At 47.4% G+C, this 24054-nt stretch overlaps 1 protein-coding gene across 2 annotated transcripts in view; it reads right to left on the bottom strand.

The window, feature by feature from the left end:
• ARNT (aryl hydrocarbon receptor nuclear translocator) overlaps positions 1-24054 on the bottom strand; it is a 48880-nt gene that overhangs the window by 22058 nt on the left and 2768 nt on the right. The window contains exons 2-8 of one of the 2 annotated variants that reach the window (XM_029581431.1): positions 15459-15570; positions 15102-15149; positions 14388-14432; positions 9897-10110; positions 8052-8265; positions 7145-7247; positions 2045-2110 (exon numbers count right to left, since the gene is read on the bottom strand). In XM_029581431.1, the coding sequence (XP_029437291.1) occupies positions 2045-2110; positions 7145-7247; positions 8052-8265; positions 9897-10110; positions 14388-14432; positions 15102-15149; positions 15459-15570 (802 nt within the window). The remainder of the gene's footprint in view (positions 1-2044; positions 2111-7144; positions 7248-8051; positions 8266-9896; positions 10111-14387; positions 14433-15101; positions 15150-15458; positions 15571-24054) is intronic. The other variant, XM_029581432.1, reaches the window with a different exon arrangement.

Raw genomic sequence — 24054 nt, 5'->3', positions numbered from 1 at the left:
AGTCTCAAGGGCAGAAGCTAGACTGCTGTCTCTCGTCGACATCTGCAAGCAACGACATAGTCCTCCTTGCACACTTGTTCTATTGCCTGAAAGTTCAGTCCCGAGAGGACGCAGCCTTTGCAAGGATCAGGAGTAGCTTTGTACATCCACTGGTCCCGAGTCCATCTGGCTACATGCTAGGAAACGGAGAAATTACTTACCTGATAATTTTGTTTTCCTTAGTGTAGACCGATGCACTGAGCATCCCACCCATGGCTGCCCAAGAACGGTACCATGGACTCGCCCGTCGAGTGGATATTTAGTCCAAGAGATTACGGGTAAGCTATAAAATCTGACCCTAGAACAGGGCATCTATAATCTTACTGGGGTTCAGTGTTTGTGTTTGGTTGAGTACAGTTATCAATTTTTAATCAAGTTTTTTTGATAGTATGTCCACAGTGGCTTTTGAAGAGAATACTGAAGGGCTGAGGTCACTGCAGGGCTGTATCTAGGGTGATGTCAGCTTTGAAACCTGACTGTCTCCATCTGCTGGCAGGGGAGCATAACCCATTGGTCCCGAGTCCATATGTCTATATTAAGGAAAACAAAATTATCAGGTAAGTAATTTCTCCAATCGTCTTTGCAATCTTCCTGAACACTAATCAGTTGCTATCCTTAGCCGCATCCGGCTATTTATTCTACAGCGTCTGAGACACATGTTTTTTTGTACAGGTCTCATGACCAGATTCCAAGCATGGATCAACCACCACCCAAAAAAAACACCCTTGAGATGATCAGAAAAGAACATGCGGCCAACTTATCCCTAAGACAGCAGCTCCCAAAATTGTGCGTCACAAAAAAAAACAACCCAAAAAAAACAACCCAGAACTGACTTCCAATTCAACCTGCAAGCAGCAGAGGCAGTCGATGCACACTCGCAGAATCTGCCTCCTCCTCCTCGAGGACGCACATTCCCCACCTCTGCAGGTCCTCTCCTATGGAACTCCCTTACACATGAATTAAGAAACCTTAATGAAAAACCCTTCTTCAGAAAAGCCTTAAAAATCACACTTATTTAAGAAAGCCTTCCCCAATCAGGCAGACAATACATAATTATCCCAGGCTTCCCTTGATTTGTATATCCTGGCAGAGAACCAAGTTATCCCCTATTACATTTTTGTATTTTTATTTTATCTTATTTTTACTTTTGTTCTTAGGTTTTAGTGAATTTTACTTTATGTTTTGTGTGTGACTTATGTTTTACTGTACCTCGCCCTGAACGTAGTAAGGGTGGGTAATAAATGTTGTAAATAAATAAATAAATAAATTTCAGGTTAGAACGGAGATCAATGTGACTCACAGGTCCCATACTGGCTGCTGCTTCCACCACTCCTCCCTTTAGGTGATTCGAGTAGGAATGTAAGAAAGAGGGGGGATCGGGGGGAGGGGGGTGTCTATCTGGGGTTGTGCGAATTTTCAAGTGTTGTTGAGGTCATGTTGGATACGTTTGTGAAGCACCACCCTCTCTCTTGTAATGAGCCAGTTATCTTCAATGGTAATATGTCTCGACTGAACGTCTTGACCAGATTATAAGCTCCATGCAGCAGGGACTGTCTCATGTGTGTCTGTACAGTGCTGTGGACATCTGTGATTATTAACAGTATTAAGAGAAGGACTCCCAGTCACTGAACAAGGGTAACACCAAACGGCTGGTCATGAGGCTCCAGAAGGGGCCCTGGTGCATAGCCCCCAGCCGAAGACTGGGCTAACGAGTTGGGAGAGGATTATAAAAGAGGAGTTGTGAAGGCTGCTTCTGATTGAACTGAAGCCCAAAGCAGCAGAAAGAAACTGCCAGCTGAGAAAAAGAAAATATATATATGTTTCCAGGATAGCTCAGCCATGTCTTTGTGGCTAATATTTTGGCTGAAAGTATTCCACCTCTTTTTAAATGAGAAATGCTACCTTCAAAATGTTATTTATAAATCTAGACTTTTTCAAATTATGCACTGGGTTATTTGGTTGAACACAGAGGACCCCACCACAGAATGTTGCTGATCAGGCTTACCTGTATCTGTTCCTCATGAAGCTCAGTCTGTTCACAGACCCAGGATTCATCACGCTGGTGCCACACCTATGCAGAGGAAAAAGAAAGAAACCCCCTCAACACATTAAATGGCATTGAGTGGCCACCTGGTGGTAAGAACAGCAAGCTGAGAACCACGCAAGACAGCGAGGCCTACTTATGGGTATCACTGGCAATACTGTAGGTCCCTCCCTGGTTAGGCCCCAGCACTTATGCTGTGTTTTATGATTCAAATTAAGAATGTTAACAGAGACTGAGAACCAGGAGCGGCCCTCCAAGCATGCTACGAGAACCTGAGCCAAGGGAGATTTTTGAGAACGTAAGCCATTAAAGTAAGCTAAGCTAGGAACTAGACTTATGTTTGTGCTTGTTTACTGAATATGAGAACATTACGAGTAAATGATTACACAGACAGAGATAACTACAGATAGAATAAGATAAAGGACAATTGGTTCTTATCTGCTAATTTTTGTTCCTAGAATACCATGGATCAGTCCAGACTCCTGGGTTTTGCCTCCCCTCCAAAATTTCACTGACACTGGCATTTGACTTGGTGTGCCACCTGCAATCCCTCAATATTGACCTGTACCCAAGCCAAGATCCATCCCATAACAATCCTAATGAAATCGAAAACCAACGTCCCACAACGAGCAGGAGAAAAAGCAAAAAACCCGCATTAGAAAAAATAATCTTTTGTTCATAACTGCAAACCAGGAGAACAAATTTGAAATCCTGAACGGCTCTGCAGCCTATATACAATAGAAAACACAACAGAAATACGAGCAGACTCTCCTCTACAACCAGGGTGGGATTCTGGACTAATATGTGGTATTCCAGGAATGAAAATTAACAGGTAAGAACCAATTTGCCTTTCCTGTTCATACCCAGATCAGTCCAGACTCTTGGGATGTACCCAAGCTTCCCTAATTAGGGTGGGACTGGGAGAGTCCTGCTCGAAGAACACTCTCACCGAAACCCCTGGCCTCTGGTTCCTGGACATCCAAACGATAATGTCTGGCGAAAGTGTGCAACAACTTTCAAGCAGCTGCCCGACAAAATTTCTTGTGGAGACATCTGCTGGCCCTCAACCCAAGAAGCTGCCTGTGACCGAACTGAGTGAGCCCTCAATCCCATCGGGATAAGATGCCCCTTACAGATATAAGCCAAGCTTATTGCCTCCTTCAACCATCTTGCTAATGTAGACTTTGAAGCCTTCTGCCCTTTCTTAGACCCAACTCCATAGCACAAAGAGATGGTCAGACACCCTGAAACTATTGGTGACCTTGAAGTAATGCAACAAAGCCTGCTTCACATCCAAACCTTGCAGGTCTCTAGCGCGCAGAGCAGACGCGTCCAAATTTGGGAAAGCCAGAAGCTCCACCGTCCGATTCAGATGGAACGCTGAGGCAACCTTCGGGAGAAAAAGAGGGTACCAGATTTTCAGAAAAAGGCTCTCTGCACGACAATGCCTGAAGTTCAGAAATTCTTCTGGCCGAACAAATTGCTACCAGAAAAGCCACCTTCAAAGTGAGATCCTTTACCATTGCCCTTCTTAAAGGCTCAAAGGGTGCCACAGACATCTCTCGTAGGACTAAATTAAAATTCCATGAGGGACATATTTTCCACACTGGAGAACGTAGATGTTTTGCCCCTCGAAGGAAGCAAACCACATCCAGGTGAGCAGACAAAGGCATCTCATGCACTTTGCCTTGAGGACATCCCAAGGCCGAACTTTAAGCAAGTTAAAGGCCAAGCCTTTCACCATTCCTTTCTGCAAAAAGGCCAAGATCTGAGCTATTGAGGCCAGAGTAGGACTTACTCCCTGACCCATGCACCAGGACTCAAAGAATTTCTGGATAGGACAATGAAGTGGAAGTTTTTCTACCAGAGTGGAAATAACATCCTCTGGATATCCTTTTTCTCTCAAACGCCTTCTCTCAAAAGCCAAGCTGCGAGACAAAAACGATCCGCCCGACGAAGGTTTAGCAAATGGACGAGCTGCAGTGGACCATCCACCACCAAGTGGACTGGGTCTGTGAACCACGGGTGCTGTGGCCACTCCGGTGCTACCAGGATCACTTCTCCGGGATGTGTTTCTATTCACTGTAACTTTTCCCACCAGGGGCCACAGAGGGAACACATACAGCAGGACCCCTTGGGGCCAAGGTAGGACCAGGGCATTGACCCCCTTCTGCAACTGAAGAAACGGGGCACCTTGGCATTCCTCTGCGATGCTATCAAGTCCAGGTGGGGAATACCCCACCAGTGACATAGAAGAGCCATTGCCTCCACCGACGACAGCTCCCACTCCCCTGGATCCAGTTTCTGGTGACTGAGAAAATCCGCTTGAACATTTGTCTATTCTGGCTATGTGAGATGCCGCGAGCATCGCCAGATGCCGCTCTACCCAGAGAAACAACTCCTGAGCTTCCTGGGCCACTGCCCAGCTCCTGGTACCCCCTTGTCGGTTGATTATCAGCCACTGTGGTCATGTTGTCCGACAAGATACTCAGAGTGGTCACGTAACAGAGGCAGAAATGCAAGTTACGCAAACTGCACTGTCCTCGTCTCCAAGCGACTGATAGACCAGGACGCCTCTTCCTTGGACCATTGCCCCTGGGCCGATTGATTCCGGCACACCACTCCTCAGCTGGACAGACTGGCATCGGTGGTAACCACCACCCAGTCTGGGACTTCAGCGATTCAGACGATCCTGACCAAGTCACCAAGACAGACTGGATCTAGCAGGCTCCTTGAGCGACAGCAGGAGATGAAACTGTTCCAACAAAGGATCCAAATGGGAAAGGAGAGACCTCTGCAGAGTCCTCGTATGCTCAAAGGCCCAAGGGCCTAACTCCAACATCGAGGCCATAGAGCACAACACTTGAAAGTAATCCCAGACCCTGGGAATTGCTGCATCCAACAGTCTGCGTACCTGCTTCTGCAGCATGAGAATGCGACCTAGGTAAGAAAAACCTTTCCTAACCCGGTGTCGAAGCACCCTTCCCAGAACCTGGCACGGGTGAGAGAACTTTTCGCCAGATTCACCACCCAACCCAGAGACCTCAATTGCTGTAAGACCTGAGCCACTGCCTGAGTACAGAGGGCTTCTGACTTTGCCTGAAAGACTTTCAGGCACGTATGGATGAACCAAAATGCCCTTCTTTCCTGAGTGCCATTGCCACAACTACTGTTATGCTGGTGAGATTTTGCCGCAGTGTTATTACAGGGTGGGGAGTGGGGTGGGAAGGGTTGTATTGTGTGAAAACTTGTAGGTATACCACACAGTTTTTGTGGTTCTATATTTTGCCTGGATTGTCTTTGCTGTATACCTCAATAAAGATATAATGGGAACCCCCCCCCCAAAAAACCCCACTGCTCTCTTTTTTTTTTTTTTTTTTTTAATTTTAATCAAAACTCAAGAAGGAAAAAGGGGTATTTCCCTGTGACAGAAGAGCTGTGGGACTCTACCTGTTCTTCTATTGGGGAGGTAACTGGCCCCACCAGATATACACTACCAGCAGCGAAAGGCTAAGCCAGGCAAGGGTCCCTGACCCCCCTGCTCATCCTCCTCAGAACCAGGAGGGATAGCTCCACTAGGGCCTAATAACCTTCCGGGAGGAATACCGTAAAGTATCTTCTCAATCCCTTTTTTTTTTTCTTTTGCATGGTCCGCAGGGTATTGCACCTCTACCATCTGCTGGAGACGGAGGAATACTGAGGGACTGCAGGTGGCACATCAGGTTATATCACTACAGTGCTATAACATCAAAGGTACCAAAAATATTGGTATCAATGTAATTAACAATATAATATAAAAGGATGCCACAACAATACATAAAAATATATGAATTTTTATTCCAAAAAGTTTTTACAAAAACAGTCACATCAGCAAATAATCAGAAACAATTAGCTTATATTTAAAAAATACCCACATCCCAACTAGGACCCTAGTTTCAATGACTATATGCTGTCTTCCTCAGGGGATAAACCCAACCCTTAAAAAAAAACAAACAAACTTATCCTAAAGATATCCTACAAATTATTTCAGCAAACACAGCCTACTATATATGGTCAAATCCGAATGTTCCTTAGTTGCCAATTTTCCACTTTGTACTGATTAGGAAATTATATCATATTCAATTACATACTTCCACTCTATAAAGGAGAATCAGATTTCATATGAAAACTCTATACAGATCACTATCACGCATGGCCATCCAGTCAAGACCAACACCACTATTTCACTCCCTAAGGATTAATATTGCTGTCGTTTCCTACTGAAAATACTTCCTTCTGAAGGACTACCATAAATCACTCGTTTGGTGTTTCCTGTCTTTAAAATTAGCTTCACTCCTTTTATTCCAGAATTTACAGCAAGGATAACTCATCCATTCAAGTAAAGTTACTTGCTTCTGTTATGGCTGGCGTTGCTTCCAACTGTTATATGCCAGTGTCAGTGAAACTTTCTCTGTCTTCATCTGCTGGAAGGGAGGCAAAACCCAGGATTCTGGACTGATCCAGGTATGAACAGGAACAAGGAGTATCCATAAGTGATGGATACAATTCTTGACATTTAACTACCACATCTGATGAATTAGGCAACAATCACATCTGGTGGAGCAAAGTTTAACAGACAGATGGACAGCTCAATGCCAATGCAGCCACCCTTTCATCTGGAGGAGCCCTCAACCGCACAGGAGGCTGCAATGAGCCTCTCTCCAGCCTCAGCCACCTGGTCACGGGTGAAATCCTAAGATGCTGCATGGACTTCACTGTTTTATAATATGTCACATTGCATTGGTCATGGATAGAGTTCGGATATTAATGGCCTCTCCCTCTACCAATTTTGTACCTATTACTGGGCTACTGAACAGTGTCACAGCTAAATGTGCATAGCTTTTCTGGAATTAGCTTAAAAACGTGGAGCTCTCTCTCCCTCCCATCTAATGAGAAGAATGGGGGAGAGGGAAAGAAGCATGAACAGCATCAGGGACCTGCTGCTGTACATTCCTAAAATGTCTTTAATTAGTAACCCAATGTCCAGATCTAGCAGTATGCCCTGCTCGATCCTCGTCTCACCTCATTCTGCATATAAAGGACCTTCTGGACCCCATGCACATCCTCATGGATGACTGCTGCCCTTCCTTCTTGACGGTCCCAGTCTTCAGATCCAGGATCCGACCTGTCAAAAGCAACAGCTCAAGACACGGCAGCATGAACCGGTACCACATTCCAACCCCTGGATCCCAAAACGCACACAGGTTACCAGGACCCAGCCTGCTTCTGAACTCATGGATAAAGAGCTGAGGAAGAGACGTCAGATGGATAGCACTGGGAACACAAATCCTCAAACTGTAGGAATAGTAAGCATCCCGCGTCATCTGCTTTCCAAACTTTGAACCTGGGAGCCCATCAGGACTGAAAGATCCGATGTCTCTGTGATCATGGGCTTAGGTGCAAAGCTAGGTAAACATTCTGGCTATAACTTCCTAGGTACAGTGCTCTACTACTGCCACCTGCTGGCAGTGCACAGAAGTGCTACACAGCCACATACACTTGTTTTTTTTTCAAATGCAAGCCAGATTTCAAGCACCTAGAATGGTCCTGGAAGGTTACCAAGAAATTAACTTTCTGGGAAGAAAAAACAAACCATCTATTCCTCAGCAGTAGATGTAGTGCTGTGACTTCCTCCATGGAGGAGCCTGCGAGTGCTAACAACTCTTGATCAGATCCTACAAGTTAACTGCTTTACAAATCAAAGCAATCACTGGCACCTGTCTTTACATTGCTAGCGAAGGCCTGCTGGCGACGGAGATCTTAAATGATGCAAACACGCTGGAAACTGAACTGAGGCCCGCATCAGATCCAATGCAGACAAATGCAAACTTTTGCACAAGGTGCAAGAGACCCTCCCCCCCCAATCACACACACCTCTCCTCTGCCACGCATGCACCAGACAACCCTTTCCCCCAGCTGCCTCTGTTACCTGTCATGGTGTTTTCCGTTGTGGAAAGCTGCTCCCGGAGCTTGTCCACGTCATCCAGATGAACCTGGTCGTACAGCGTGCTGCCAAACCATTCCGACTGGGGCAGGTTCAGGACCGGAGTCATGGAGTCTGAGACGTACACCACCCGCCCGGTGTCGCAGGACACAACAAAGAGGAAGCCGTCCGCAGCCTCCAGGATCAAATGCTTCAGCTCCTATGGGCAACAGAGGTCCACTGTAAACTAAGGCCGAGAAAGGATCTTCCATGGGACAAACATCCCCCCAGACAGAACACATCTTAGCCTTTGTATTACATTTTCTCCATATAGTAATCAGGTCAGAAAAAGTGATTTTAAGCAGTAAACATAGGGAAAGCAGGCACACCCACACACAGGTGTTAACAGTGGAAGGAACACAATCTCCTTACTGTCACCTGCCTTTTGCGATATTTGTAAATCCACACGCACTGTGTTTCACCTGCTCCTGATCGGGGGGGGGGGGGGGTGGGTTTCTGTGCACATCTGCAACTTTTCAACACGGGGTTATCCGCATAAATCCACTTTGAAAATTCTGGCTAAAGTTTGTCAACAAAAAACTGCAGAGGAACTGCCATAATGAGCAAGGCCGAGGGTCCATCAGATCCAGGTCGCAAATTCCCAGTAGAAGATCCAAACCTTCTTGCTCATAACCAGGGATAAGCCGTGGCTTGCCCAAGTGTTCCTGGTTAATAATGGCTCATGGACTTTTCCACTAGATACTTGTCCAAACCATTTTTTAAACCCAGCTACAGATTTCTTTCACCACATCCTCTGGCAACAAATTCCAGTACTTAATTATGTGCCAAATGAAGAAAGTACTTTTTTTTGATTTGTTTTAAATCTGCTACCTATTACCTATTAGTGTCCCCAAGTGCTAGCATTATTTGAAAGGGTAAATAACTGTTCCCTATTTATCCGTTCCACCCCACTCATGATCATTATATCTCCTCTAAGCCATCTTCTCCAAGCTGAACAGCCCTAGACTCTTTAGCCTTTCCCTCATAGGGGAGCCGTTCAATCCCCTTTTATCAATTTGGTCGTCCTCCTCTGTACCTTTTCCAGTTCAGCTATAATCTTTTGAGATGCGGCGACCAGAACTGTGGACAATGTTCAAGACGCAGACTCACCATGCAACGATACAGGGGCTTTATGATATTCTTCGTTTTTCTCTCCTCATAATACCTAACATTCTATTTGCTTTTCTGATCACCACAATGCACTGGGCCAAAGATTCCCTCTCCCTCTTTACCTTAACCGTATGGCTCCCACCCTCTAATAGCAAAGTTAAAGCAGCCAGGATTTCGCTGGAGCACCATCATCCTGGCAGCAGGTCCTAAAAGGTATCAGGTGGGGGGGTGAGGAAGAGGAGGGGCACTTAAGGACATTTTTTGTGCAGCCAGAGAGGGGGGTGGGAGTGGCTAGCCTGACCACCAACACTACTTTTTTTCATGCACTTTTGGAAGGGGTTTGAGGATGCTTGGCCAGGGCAGGGTAATCTGTTAATTGTCAGTGTAATATTGCCGCAACAATTGGGCCGAGTTAGTTCAGAAGGGGAAAATCCTCCCAGATGGCACCAGATCCCCAGCCACAACCAAACTGGAAGTCCAAATGACTTCCCATTTCTCTCCGTGCTGTGCTAACGTTTCTAAGGGGGGCCCCCAAGCAGATGCACCTGCCTCCCGAGCCTCAGGGTTCACCACCTAACCTAGCGTCTCCTTGAGAAAATCTACTACTGCGCGCCAGAACGGAAAGAGAAAAACAGGAGGCAGCGTTAGAAGGCCGAACAGACAACGGAAAGGAGCGGAAACCTGATCGGTGAGAAAGGAGGGCTTGTAGGAGCCATCGGTGGAGGTGTTCCCGGTGCCCCTCAGGGACTTCATGTGGGAGACGGCCATGCGCAGAATGGTGAGCTTGTCGGGCTTGCGGGCCAGGGCGCTGCAGGTGGGCACCATGTCCGACAGCTCTGTGATGTACGCCGTCATCTTGTTCCGCCGTCTGCGTTCAATCTCGCTGTGATTCTCCCTGCGGGGACAGAGAGAGAGAGAGAGAGAGAGAGAGAGAGAGAGTGAGCCGACGCTACTTTAGGAATTAAACAAACAGAAAAAAAGCTTTTGGAGGGAAGAGAAATAAAAAAAAACCCACAACTGCGCTACGGAAATGCAAAAACCGTTTGCTGGCGTTCGCCGGGTGCTCTGGAGTTAGCAAGGCCCTCAGTGCCTCACATGCTTTAACATGCAACGTAGTAGGCAAAGCACAAGTTACAAGGAGGCAAAAAGCAAGGAGTGAGTCTGCTCAGCGCATCGAGAATCCTCACGTGTCGACAAGTGCAACCTCATTCCAGGAAAAGAGAAAAATGCCTACAGTCATCAGGAAGGAAAGGTTTTGTTACACATGCAAACGTTTTATGGAAACAAAAAGAGTCAGCAATGATTGGCAGTTTGGATTAAAAAAAAACCAAACAAACGATTCCTTTGTAAAACACGTTCCCAAGTGAGCGAGTGGCTCTTCACAATCATCCAACCTCAGCACAGCAAGAAACCCCCTCCTGCTCTTCACCTGGGCAAGACTCACAGCACGCAGCCAATTCTGCTACAGGAGGATGGCAGCAGATACTGAAAGGCCGCCCATCACGTGGAATGAGCAGGGAAAAAAAAAAAAGAACCACCTAGAGGAGATAAGCAAATGCATATAGGACAGGAGCCGAATTAGAAGGCATTCCCAGCCTAACCAAGCTGAGCGGTAGAGTCTTTGGTTTCACCCTAAGATCCGTGACTGAAACGCACCATGTGTCTCTGAACGGCGAAGTCCTGCACGCTGGCGTCTGTCTGGAGCTTGAACGAAAGGGGAACCCTGTGGGGGATGGGCTTGTAAGCTAAAACACAAAAGACAGCAGGGCGCCAGATATTCAAATCATTTGTGACCAAATGCCCAAGACCAAATGCGTACAGCTTCTTCTCAGGCCCCAAAAAAACAGAGCCCATTTCTACCAGAGTAGGCCGGCCTTCTATGCTTACAAAACACATTTGGTATCACAAATAAGGTCTTCAAAAGTAAGAAATCTCGTCTGACACAGCAGTGCAGACTCCACACGTTGCACACACTAATGCTGCATTTTAAACCTAACAGCATTAATGCACTGATCCCACTGGCTAAGGAAAGAGGGAGAGCGGCAACAAGCTGGTCTGCCGGAGAGGATGCAGCAATACCTCCCGAGGATAAGACTTCAGTTTGTTACAGCCAAAGTCTACTGGTATCAGGGCTTCCCTGAACTCCTCAAACCTCCTCAGGCAGGACCAATGCCAAAAGAGCCTGTGAACCAATCAGCTGCACACTCGGCAGTGGCGCCTGTAGGGGAGATGAGGCTCTGGGCAAGAGAGTCAGTTGGGGCCCCTTAGGGGCTCAGCTGTGATGCCCCATAAGCAAGTTGGACACTTGCTCAAAGTGTCGGGCCCTCCCCCCACCTCCACTCTGACCACCTCCTGAGGCCACCACCTCCTGAGGCCACCACCTGAGGCCACCACCGCGCCCAGAGCCTGATCTCACAGCGCCCCGGGGGCGTGTTGCTGAATCACGTCACTTAATACATCTGTTGCTGCATCATGAGCAGTGCAACCCTGCCGCGCAGGCAGGCCCAGAGGGGATGGGACCCTCCAAACCCTGATAGGGTGAATTTCAACGAAACCCGCAGCAGGGAAGCTCCGCAGACAGAAAGCAATAGCTGCAGTATTTACAGAGTCTTGCTCAACAGCTACAAGAAATCTGCTTACGCAAGACCAAGAGATGTTTTTCTATTTCTCAAAGCACAGTTACACACATGGAACGTATAAAAATTGTTTGGAATGAGCCGTTTCCTCCTGCGTCCTTGGGCTCGACTCCACCTCAGGGCAGGGATCTGGCACTATGAGCCTTCCCTTCGCAATTAACTCATGAAAAGTGATCACAAAAAACACCTATGCCAGGGGGCTGCTGCTGCCCCCCCCCCCCCCCCCGAACCAGATGCTCATTTGACTGCACCTTTCACCGGGCCAGTTTTTCCCTGGCCTGAGGGGAGGATATAGCAGAGAATGGACAGATAAGCGGGGGCAGGCGGCAATGCATAGGAAAAGACTGGAACAACCAGGAATGTTTGCCTCACAGAGGAGATGACTAAGAAGCGATCGGATTACTGTTCACTTAAGCAACGTGGATCGAGTCAAAAGCAAAAAGGCAAATGTTGGAAGAGAGAAAAATAGCTGGCAAGTTTGTGCACTCACCACTACTGGACCCTTAAGGAGAGAAAACGGAGGGTTTATGAGCCTGCAAGTTGTTGACGTTTGGAGAGCAGTACAATCGCCAAGAAGGCTTGCCAGCCACAAAGTGACCAAATGTGAGTGAAGCAAGTCCCATTCCAGTGTAAAACAAAAATATTTGAGTGCATAGTGACTTGCTATAATGTGAGGTCTCAGGGCCGGAGGATCCTGGTCTGGCTTTAATTCTCAGTGGAATGCACGTTAGACCCAAGGACCACAGTGAGCCATGAGTTGCCACAACTGGCCACACACAGCAAGGGGGTCAAAAATCCAGCTAAAACCTGGTGGCCAATGAAAGAGAACCAAGCAAATCATTTTTACTGGGCCACAACTGGAATGTTAGCAACAGCTTTCCTGAAGAGCATATGAAAAAAAAGACTGGTAGCCAGTCTCAGGTCAAATCAGTGACTGGCTTTCTACAGCTTTGATCTCTCAAAACTCGAACAAAAAAAAAAAAGGTGAAGATAGAGCAGGACAAAGGGCTGAAGAATTCCTCAGCCTCAGGTGCAAACAAAATAAATAAATTCCAGCAACACAGCAGGATAGGGAGGGCAGAAAAGGACGAAGAGACAACGAAGTAAGGGGAATGGGGAAAAGCCATGCGTTCATCTTTAGTTCTCCTACCTGGCAAGTCTTTCCTTATCCGCTGAGCTCTGCTCATCATCCGACCTAGAAATAAAAATCAGTCCACTAAGCTAAAAAAAAAAAAAAAAAAAAAAGGCCGAAGAGATGCCCTGGAAATCCCAGCCTTGTCTTGACTACCCTAAGGTGGTGCAAAAGGAGCAGCCAGTCAGAGGAAACAAGCTAGGAGTGCCAAGTTTCATGGTTAGCTCTCAGATAAGTGCATCGCAGGGAAAAGTTAGGCAACAGGAGGTTGCAAATAAACCGGACACACGACACCTGAAAGATCCTGAAGGGGAAATGTCTTAATCCCTCACCCAAAGAAGGTCAAGGAACAATTAATGTCTCGGTCAAAAATGGAAGATGCCCCCCATTCTTAAAGAGGGAGGATCAGGGACTTTGTACGTGCCATTCAGTCACCTGAAGAATGGAATAAAGGACTCGGGTTTGTAGAAGGCCCATTTCCCTTTGATACACACCAATGGCATGAAAAAAAATCACAATTATCCACCTTGCTGCCAAGCAGAAGCAGGCATCGTAAATGCCTGTGTACATTTTTTGATCGGCACAGCTAGAGCCTGGGAATGGGTTGGAGTTTCCAAGATGAAATCAGTGGGGAAAACTGCTTTCTCCCGACAATTCACTACGATAGAGATCTGCTGCGTGCGGCATAAGCATCGTGGTCCCTGGAGCCCGTAGGCTTGGTTGCAGCGGGGTTCTTCATCCAGGGGTTGGGAGCATGGCGGGTCCGGCCATGCTAGGAGTTAGGCCGCTCCTACTGGCGACCGCCAAAGTAAGCTTAAGATGATTCACTTCAGTAAGCTTCATACAAGAAGTGGGGACAGAATGCAGGTCAATGACAACATTAATAACTACGAGCCCTCCCTCACCATGTTAGGCTCGCAATGGTATCTTGGAAAAGAAAGTCTTGAGAACTGAATTTTAATGCCTCGATCTTTCACCACGGCAAATCGTAGCCAGGGCAAAATGGCAGCTTTCTGAACAATCCCCTGCATCCATCGTTGCCATAAGGCGCTGGCTCGCGGGTCATAAGCATTAACAAGGGCACCAAGGCAGGCAAAATTTGGGGAATTCTTCAGTTAAACAAACCCTTATTTTTAAAAGCATCATATTAGTTTACAAGACGGCAAGGTAGCATCCTTGGCATTGGCAGACAGAGAAGATCAGCGGAAACACTCCAGCGTTTATGACATCAACCGGCAGCCCCAACGTAATAAGTGCAAAGAGCGGACGGCCTTCAGCGAGACAGGAGGAAAAAAAAAAAAAGCACATGAACGTGGAATGGGATGGTGGGAGGCTGCACGGTGTGTACAAGGTCGACAAGCCGCGGCTGGCAACTGCAGCTTTTGGGGCACCAGCAACCTTTACCTGGCAAACCTCTCCTTGTCATTGGGCAGCTGGTCATCCTCACACCTGCAGTGGCAGAAGAGGGGGGGAGGGGGGGAAATTACATTAAATGAAAGTTTTTCCAACGTGCATGTGAAACGTTAACAACTTTCAATAAGGGCAGATCAGTTTTCTCTTCCCCCTCCCCCATCCATCTGATCCACACAAAGGAGAATGCCTACGACTGTAGGAGCTCGGACTAATCCATGCTGCCCACCCAAAATAAAACGGGAAATCTGAACGCTGGAACCCAAGGCCGCCTCAATCAGCCCCGCATTTTGGAAGCCACCAAAGGACACAGGTTAGCCAAAGTTTCCTGCGAAGGTGGCAATGGCTTGGAAAGGCCTTAATGGCCATCCGCAGATGTTTTACAAGCACAGCTGGGCAAGACATATCAATAGCAAGGAAGTGCAAGGATGCATGCTGCAATGACGGAGAAGCCGCAACTCAGCCCTCCACACATCAGGTCCCAAACCCATTCCACTCAAAGGAGCACCACCACCACCTTTCTTTTTGGCGAGAAGATGCACGTAAAACCCAAGGTGGCAACACCTGGAATTTTGGAAACACCGTCCATCTGGACAGACACTCAACTCTCCAGTTTTAGTTTATTTATTTAATTCTGTAGCACAGGGCTATGACACAGGAAACCTGGCTTGACACGAGGCGCCCACCGCTAATTAAATTGCAACTTACCGCAGAAACTTACTGTTCCCCTCGTCGTCGTCGTCGTCAAAGTCAAGCCTGGGGGAGCAAAACAAGGACCCAAGGTCAATTAGCTGACACAGCAACCCAGCATCTCCACCTTCTAGCATCTAGGCTTCGATTTTATTAGGGCGAGAGGAGGAACGGGTGGGACTCTTCCAGTCTGCAGAAAGCACTGGACAGCAACCAGCAGACTGCCTTAACACCTCCCCTTGAGAACTACTTAAAGGGGAAAACACCGCCACCTCCATGCACGGAACGCTCTGCTAAAGGACCCCTGGCCCGCCCTCCTGCGAGGGAAAGTTAAATCTACCGCTGCGCGCTTCCGCACCGCCGCGCCTCACTTACTCTGGCCGCCTCTTGTTCGGCCTCTGGACCAGGGCTCCTGCTGCCTGGCTGCTGGCTCCAGGATTCCCAGAGGTAGCTGCCGCGCCCAGCGATGGAACATCCGAGGCCATTCCTAACAAAGAAAGCAAGAAGCGAGCCCCTCGAGTTTCTCTCAGACACTGGTTTCACAGCGTTACCAGGCAATGCACTTCCTAAAGCCTCAAGCCCTTTAAATTACAACGTGGGTTTATTACTTGCAAGAAACATACTCTCAGATTCTCTGCATAAAAAGGGTACAAGGCCGTCAGGGTGAGGGCCAGGGCTGAATGCACACAGAGCACTCACTACTCACAACCTCCCCCCCCCCTTGAATTTTACCTTGCTGCTTCAGAAAATCGAAGACGTAACATTGTAAGACGGCCTGCATGCGTCACCAAGGCCCGGCGGTCAATGGACCATTTCTCAGACACTAACAAGCTGTGCACATGAAGGCTTGTGATCTGTGTGTTTCTTCAAAGTCAAGTTTCCACTCTGCTAATATCTGCATTTTCCTTCATGAGTCAAACAGAAAACCCCTTGCCCTTTTTGCAAAAATCGAGGAACCGGCAGATGTGCAACCCTGATACGGCTTGAATTTAAAAAAAAAAAAAAAAAATTTCACAAAAGCATCTCTCTCTCCAAATGCTCTACAAAGCAAACTGTTCTTTTTTTAGCCTTTCAAAACGTCCGACTGCCATCTTCATTCCGGTAAGAACCCAGTGAGAGGCTGGTTAAGGGTAAGCGCGCGCCAGCTGGACTCCTGGTGCTTCTCCATGTCAGAAGGAGAGCAGCTCTTACTGTGCTCAGCCATGCAGAAAAATAGCAGTGGCCTGGGTTTTAGGCCTTCTTAGCACAGCAAGAAATTCTTATGGGTAGATCGGGTCAAGCCGACTGTGTTTTGATGCAAGTTGAGGATGTGATGTGTAACTGGAACTTGCTGAGTTTCATGATCATCGGACAGATGCTGCCCATTTACATGCCCAGTCTCCCGGTTTTGCAAGATCCTCTTGCAATTTCTCACAATCCTCTTTCAACTTAAACAACTTTGAATAATTTTATATCATTGATAAATTTGATCACCTCACTTGTTCCCATTTCCAGGTCAGTTATAAATATATTAAAAAGCAGTGGTCCCAGAACAGATCCCTGGGGCGCTCCACTAATCACCTTTTTCCATTGGAAAATTTACCATTTAGCCCTACTCTCTGTTTTCTATCTTTTAACCAGCTGGCGACCCACAGCAGGACACTGCCCCCTATCCCATGACTTTTAATTTCCTAAGAAGTCTCTCATGAGGGACTTTGTCAAATGCTTTCTGGAATTAATTACAAGTTTCCTTGCTCATTGCGGGGGATACAGTAGGGTTAATTGATTATGTTTTTCGGTTGAATGTTTTTCTGCTTGGGTACTGATTAATACTGAAGAGATGCAGGCGGCACACGGGGTTAAGAGGGAGTGCCTGCAAAACTCTCTCTATCTCCATCTACTGGCAGGGAGGCAAAACCCAGGAGTCTGGACTGATTTGTGGTACCACAGGAACAAAAATTAGCAGGTAAGAACCAATTTTCCTTTGGCTTTGTCCCATTAAACTATGCTTATCTATATGTTCAGTAATTTTGTTCTTTATGATAGTTTCTACCATTTTGCCTGGCACAGATGTCAGACTCACTGGTCTGTAGTTTCCTGGATCACCTCTTGATTTCTTTTTAAAAATTGGCATTATATTGGCAACTCTTCTGTTTTCAGGTACCATAGATGATGTTACTGATAGTTTACAAAATTTCCAATAGCAGATCCACAATTTCATGCCTCAGTTTTTTCAGTTCTCTGGGATGTACACCATCTAGTTCAGGTGATTTGCTACTCTTTAGTCTGTCAATTTGCCGTAGTACATCTTCAAGTCTCACTGAGATTTGTTTCACTTTTTCTGAATCATCGCCTTTGAACATCAGTTCTGGCATGGGTATCTCTCTTAAGTCTTCCTTAAGCAAAGAATTCATTTAGTCTCTCTGCTATGGCTTTGTCATCCCTACGTACCCCGTTTACCCCCTTGATCATCTAATGGCCCAACTGACTCCCTCACATTCTTTTTACCTCAAACGTATCTGAAAAAGTTTTTATTATGAGTTTTTGCTTTCACAGCAAGCTTCTTTTCAAATTCTCTCTTTGCCTTCCTTATGCTTTGCCATTGCTTATCTGTTTCCTGTTTTCTTCATTTGGATCCCTTTTCCATTTCTTGAAAGATATTCTTTTAGATATTATAGCCACTCACCTCACCTTTTAAACATGATGGTAGTCGTTTAGCCTTCCTTCCACCTTTTCTAATGTGTGGAATACATCTAGTCTGGGCTTCCAAGATGGTATTTTTAAACAACAAATTCTGCATCAGAGGGTAATTGTATGTAGCCTTCACAAAGCAGACATGCTATTGAACCATTATCATGTAACTTCAAAGGCTTCACACTTCTAGCACTATCAGCGCTCATTTGTTTTCAGATGCTGACAGCATTAGAAGTGAAGCCTTTTGAAGTTACATGATAATGGCTCAATAGCAAGTTTGATTTTTAGACAAAGTCCATGCCTGAGCTAAACTCTTAACCATTGCAGTTGCTCCTTTCAGTTTTTCCCTAAACATTTTCCTCATTTTATCAGTCACCTTTTTGAAAGTTAAATGCTGTCGTAGTAGATTTCTTTTTTGTGCTCCCTCCACTTAAGTCAATTTTGATAATATTGTGATCACTATTGCCAAGTGGCTTCAACATTGTTACCTCTCACACCAAATCCTTTGTTCCACTATGGACTGGGTCTAAAATAATTTCCCCTCTTGTACCAGCTGCTCCATGAAGCAGTCAATTATTTCATCTAGGAACTTTACCTCTCCAGCATGTCCTGATGTAACATTCACTCAGTCAGTTCTGGGGTAATTGAAATCACCCATTATTACTGTGCTGCTTATTTTGTTAGCTTCCCTAAAGGAAAATTGGTTCTTACCTGCTAATTTTCATTCCTGTAATACCACAAAGCAATCCAGACAAGTGAGTTTTGCATCCCTACCAGCAGATGGAGGCAGAGAACAAAAGCTTTGAGGCACTGTTAACATAAGCGAGTGCCACCTGCAGTCCCTCAGTACTGACCTGTAGCCAAGCCAAGATTAGATAGCATTCCCCTATTCCAGGGCGAACCGGAAAACCCCAGGGTTGGACAACCCTGAACTGGAGACCAACATAACTCCAGTACCAAAACGGTCAATCAACTGCTTGATCCAATAAAACAGGTTTAATAGGTAAGAAACTCTTTGATATCAGCGAAAAACACAGGAAAATCAATTTTTCAGCAGTAATAATCGGGCTGGGTCTCTGGACTGATCTATGGTATTACAGGAACGAAAATTAGCAGGTAAGAACCAATTTTCATTTTCTGAACATATCGAGATCAGTTCAGACAAGTGAGATGTACCAAAGCAACCCTACACCAGGCAGGAACCCGAAAAACACACTTTCACCAAAAGTCGTATCCTCTTGTGTCCAACATTCAATCGATAATGCTTGGTGCAAGTATGAAACAAGGACCACAGCGTGGCCCTACAGATCTCTTGGAGAGACACCAACTGACACTCCACCCAAGAGCTGCCTGAGCTCTAGGTGAATGCGCTTTAAGACCCGGACTGGCACAACCCTTACAAATACAGGCTGAACAAATAGCCTCTTTCAACCAATGAGCCAAGGTAGCTTTTCAAGCTTTCTCTCCTTTCTTTATGCCACCGAACACCACAAAGATGGTCCGATCGCCAAAAGGAATTTGTGACCTTCAAATAATGCAACAGAGTGTAACGCACATCCAGAAGATGGAGATCTCTAACCTCCACAGAATCTCTCGACCATTCTGGGAAACTTGGTAGTTTAACTGTGATTCACATGGAAGGCAGAAACGACTTTTGGCAAAAAGGAAGGCACCGTACGCAAGGACACCCTATCGTTAGTAATACGCAAAAAGGGATCACGACAAGACAGAGCCTGAAGCTCTGAAATCTGCCTAGCAGAGTGAATCACAACCAGAAAACCCACCTTCAGCATAAGGTCCTTCAAGGAAACTTGTGCCAAAGGCTCAAAAGGTGCCTCACAGGGAACCCACAAGACTAAATTGATTAAATTGAGGTTCCAATCTGGGCACGTCTTCCGAACAGGAGGTTGTAAATGCTTCACCCCTTTCAGGAATCGGATGATATCAGGATGGGAAGCCAAAGACTTGCCCTGCACCTTGTCCCTGAGACAACCCAAGGCAGAAACCTGGACACAGAGAGAACTATAGACCAAACCCTTGGACAAGCCCTGCTGTAGAAAGGACAAAATATGCGGAATTGTTGTCGACAGAGGATCTAGCTGTTGCTGTTAGATACCAGGTTTCAAAAACCTTCCAAACCCTGACGTACGCCATGGAAGTAGGCGGCCATCTTACCTGTAGAAGGGTAGAAATTACTGGTTCCCAATACCCCTTCATGCACAAGCGCCACCTCTCAAAAGCCAAGCTGCGAGACAAAAGTGATCTTTCCGATCCCAAAAATATGGGTCCCTGCCGCAGCAATCCCAGCAGATGAGCCAGCCGAAGAGGTTCGTCCACCGCCAGATACACAAGATCCGCGAACCATGGATGCCATGGCCACTCCAGCACCACCAGCACTACTGTCCCTGGATGTTTTTCTATGTGCCGTAACACACAACCTATGAGTGGCCACAGAGGAAACACATATAGAAGGATCCCCCTCAGCCACGGCATACTAGGCATCTAGTCCTACCAAACAGACTTTCCCTTCTGTGACTGAAGAATTTTGTTGTCTTTGCATTTGCCAGTGTCGCCATGAGATCCAGCTGTGGAACACCATATCTGTCACAATTGTGATTCCAGGCTTCCGGGGACAACTCCCACTCCCCGAGATCCAGCTGTTGCCTGCTTAGGAAATCTGCTTGCACGTTATCTACTCCCGCTATGTGTGAGGCTGCAATTCCCTCGAGGTGACGCTCCACCCACACAAACAATAGCTGATTTTCCCAAGCCACAGCATGACTCTTCATTCCTCCTTGACAGTTGAGGTGTGCCATCATTGTCGCATTGCCTGGAAACACTCGAACCATTCGATCCTGGACCAGGGGCAAAATCTGGAGCTTCTAGGTTGTTCATCGACAGCCACCATGAAAGACTGGACCTGGATTCTGCTAGAAGAGGTAACTGTACATAATACTGCTCAGACATCATGTTCCACCTAGACAACAGCACCTTTTGCAGCAGACACATGTGAGCAAAGGCCCATGGAACCAGATCCAACATAGAGGCCATGAAGCCCAGCACCTGTAAGAATTCCCAGACCCTTGGCACTGGCAAACATAACAGCCGTGTCACCTGCACCTAAAACTTCAACAATCTGTCCGTTGTCAGGTACGCTCTGCCCTTCTGGGTATTGAAGCGGGCTCCTAGATACTCCAACAATTGAGATGGAACCAGGTGACTCTTTGCCACATTGATCACCCAACCAAGAAAGCAGAGGGCGTTTATCACTCGTTGCCCAGATCGACCGCACTCCTCCTCCATCTTTGCCCAGATAAGCAAATCCAGAAATGGATAGACCAGAATTCCTTCTCGTCTCAAGGTTGCTGCCACCACACCATCACCTTGGTGAAGGTTCAGGAAGCCATGGCCAACCCGAAGGGAAGAGCCTGAAACTGGAAGTGCTGGCCCAAAACCTTGAACCGCAGAAACTTCTGATGGTCCTTTCAAATGGGAATATGCAGATAAGCTTTGGTCAGATCCAAAGACGCCAGGAATTTTCCTTTGTGGACTATCGCAATCATCGTATGCAGCATCTCCATCCGGAAATGCAGTACCCGCAAGCTTACATTTACCTTTTGCAAATCCAAGAAGGGGTGAAAGGTGCCCTCCTTCTTTTGTACCACAAAACAGATGAAGTACCTCCCCTGCCCCTGCTTGCTCAGAGGCACTGGAATTATGGCCTCTGAGCTTAGCAACCTTTGCAGAATCCCCTCTACTGCGTCCCGTTTGTTTTGAGAAGAACAGTGGGACTCCAGAAAGGCTTCCCTGAGTGGATGCAAAAATTCTAGCATAACTGTCTCTTACAACCTCCAGAACCCACCAGTCTGAGGTAATCTTGACCCACTCCTCTTAAAAATGGGACACCTGCCCCCTACCATTTCTAGCAAGGAGTGGGTGAGCCTGGATTCATTGGGAGGCCTTACTTCCTTTGGTCCCCTGATCGGACCAGCTTCTGGAGGAACCTGCCGGAACCCTGAAATGTCCCTCTCCTGGACCAAAACCTCCTTGCGTCTCGAAAACGGGATCGGGGTGGAAAGACTTTCTTATTGCCCTTCTTATCCTCCAGCAGTCTATTTCCCTTGGATTCCCCCAGGGACTTCATCAGTTGATTCAGGTCCACCCTGAAAAGCAGTTTCCTCTTAAAAGGAAGATTGCATAACTGAGTCTTGGATCACATGTCCACCGACCAATTGCGCAACCACAGAAGCCTGCATACAGTCACCACCTATACCATGCTCCTGGCCGATGTAGGCACCAAATCATACAACACATCCACCACATAAGCCCACCCCAGCTTCCAGGTGAGCCGCCTGAATAGGGGTGAGCACACCAGACAAGGCCTGTTCCTGAGGCTTCTGAATCCAGCACAAGCAAGCCCGCTCCATCATGCTAGCACACACCACGGCTCACAGACTCAAGGCTGGCACCTCAAGCATGCACTTCAATTGAATCTCCAGTTTGATGTCCTGGACCCCGCCACCGGAATCGTAGTCTTCTTAGTTACCGCAGAGACCGCCGCATCCACCTTAGGAGTCTTAAGGCGGTCCAAAGGCTCTTCCAGCAAGGGATAAAGCTTCACCATCACCTTACCAACCTTCAAGCCTGTTTCTGGGAAATCCCAGTTCTGGCTAATCAACTTTTGAATTTTTTTTTAGGTACGGGAAAGGCACTCAGTGGACCCTGCAGTCCATTCAGAACCAAATTGAGGCCCTCATTATCAGACTCTTCCCGAGATAGTTTCACCCCCAATTTTTCCAACACCTGGGGAATACGGGGCTGAAGTTCCTCCTTCTTAAACAGACGGCCCACCCGAGGGTCATCCCCCTCGGTCCCAGGCTCCTCAACAAAATCCGGATCATCCTTGCTCACATCCGTATCCGGGGTCTGATCCCCATCTGGGTCCGCTCCCTGCTGAGACGCAGCATCCTCCTGCGTCTCGTCCGAGTCATTCAGATCCCTGGTGCTACAGCATGCGCCCAGAACTGTCCACTGAAGCCAGCCTAGGTCTTTTTGACAGCCTTGGTCTTCTATCTCTGGAACTCCCCCTCTCCTATACTCTTTCTAGCCAGAAAAGCCTCGTGCATCAGCAGGACAAATTTGGGGGAAAACCCCCATGGGCCTTCAATCCCCTGCTCAAGGAGACTGGACTCCGAATCCACTCCCTCCTCCTGACCATCCTCAGGTTCCTGCCCCACAGGAGAGAGTGGGGGAGGGGAGTCACTGGCTTCCCAGCCGGCCGGGGTCCCCTGGCTGCGATCCCCCTCGGGAGCAGAAGAAGCAGCGACTTCCTCCCTTGGCGCCTGCTCCGGTTCCCACGGTTCGGGAAGCCGTCTTTGGCCTTTGGAGTCTTAAGGGAAGATCCCTCCCCCCCCCCGAGAAGCACAACCTGTGCAGAGGGAACGAGAATTCAAGCAGGCAGACTTGAGCCCACAGGCCTTACAAGCTTCAATGCATGGTTTTGTCCGCCATGAGGCCTGCGGTCGTCATTCGGCCCTAGCGCACCGCTGCGAGGCAGGCTGCACCACGTGACTGCCCTGCCGAGCCATGCAAAGACGTGCGACTGCGCCAACACAAATGACATGTGGGAAAATAGCAGCCGCCCGAATGCTGCGCAATAAGCACGGTGCATACCAAAGCTTCTCCCGCCGGGGAAAACTAAATTCATACATGGCCCCTCTTGCTCTCTCTCTCCTGTCAACCGCGGTAGTTCCTGCTGGTTCACCACCCCGGTACTGCCCCACAGGCCGATTCTCCTGGCTCCCTCAAACTTGCTTCATTTTTTTTTTTTAAACAAGCTTAAACCAAAGAGCAAAAATAAAAAGGGATCCTTCCCTGAAAAGAGCCAGCAGCGGACTAGAGGGCTCTTCGGGACACCAAGAGTGAGTCAAGGTCCCTGGAGGCAGTGGGCCACAACAGCCAGAGGTATCCAACCCCTTGGTCGCTCGGCTCAACTCGAGGGATGGCCCACAAAGTAATCTAGCACCTCAGGGAGCTGAATCAAATCGACAAATCTCCAAGTCTCAACAGTCAGTCAGAACTGCAGGTTTGCACCTCTACCATCTGCTGGAGACAGAGAAATACTGAGGGACTGCAGGTGGCACTCTCAGTTATGTAGCAGTGCCTCAAAGATTTTGTTCTTTTACTCCATCTGCTGGTAGGGATGCATAAACCCACTTATCTGGACTGATCTGGGTATGTTCAGAAATTTCTTTTAGCATTTCATTGTCTTAGTTCATTCTGGCCAGGTGGACAGTAA

The sequence above is a fragment of the Rhinatrema bivittatum genome, chromosome 16 (genome assembly GCF_901001135.1).
Source record: "Rhinatrema bivittatum chromosome 16, aRhiBiv1.1, whole genome shotgun sequence".
Classification (NCBI taxonomy): Eukaryota; Metazoa; Chordata; class Amphibia; order Gymnophiona; family Rhinatrematidae; genus Rhinatrema; species Rhinatrema bivittatum.
Note: the sequence above shows the minus strand (reverse complement) of the source record. Positions and strands in the feature narration are given on the sequence as shown.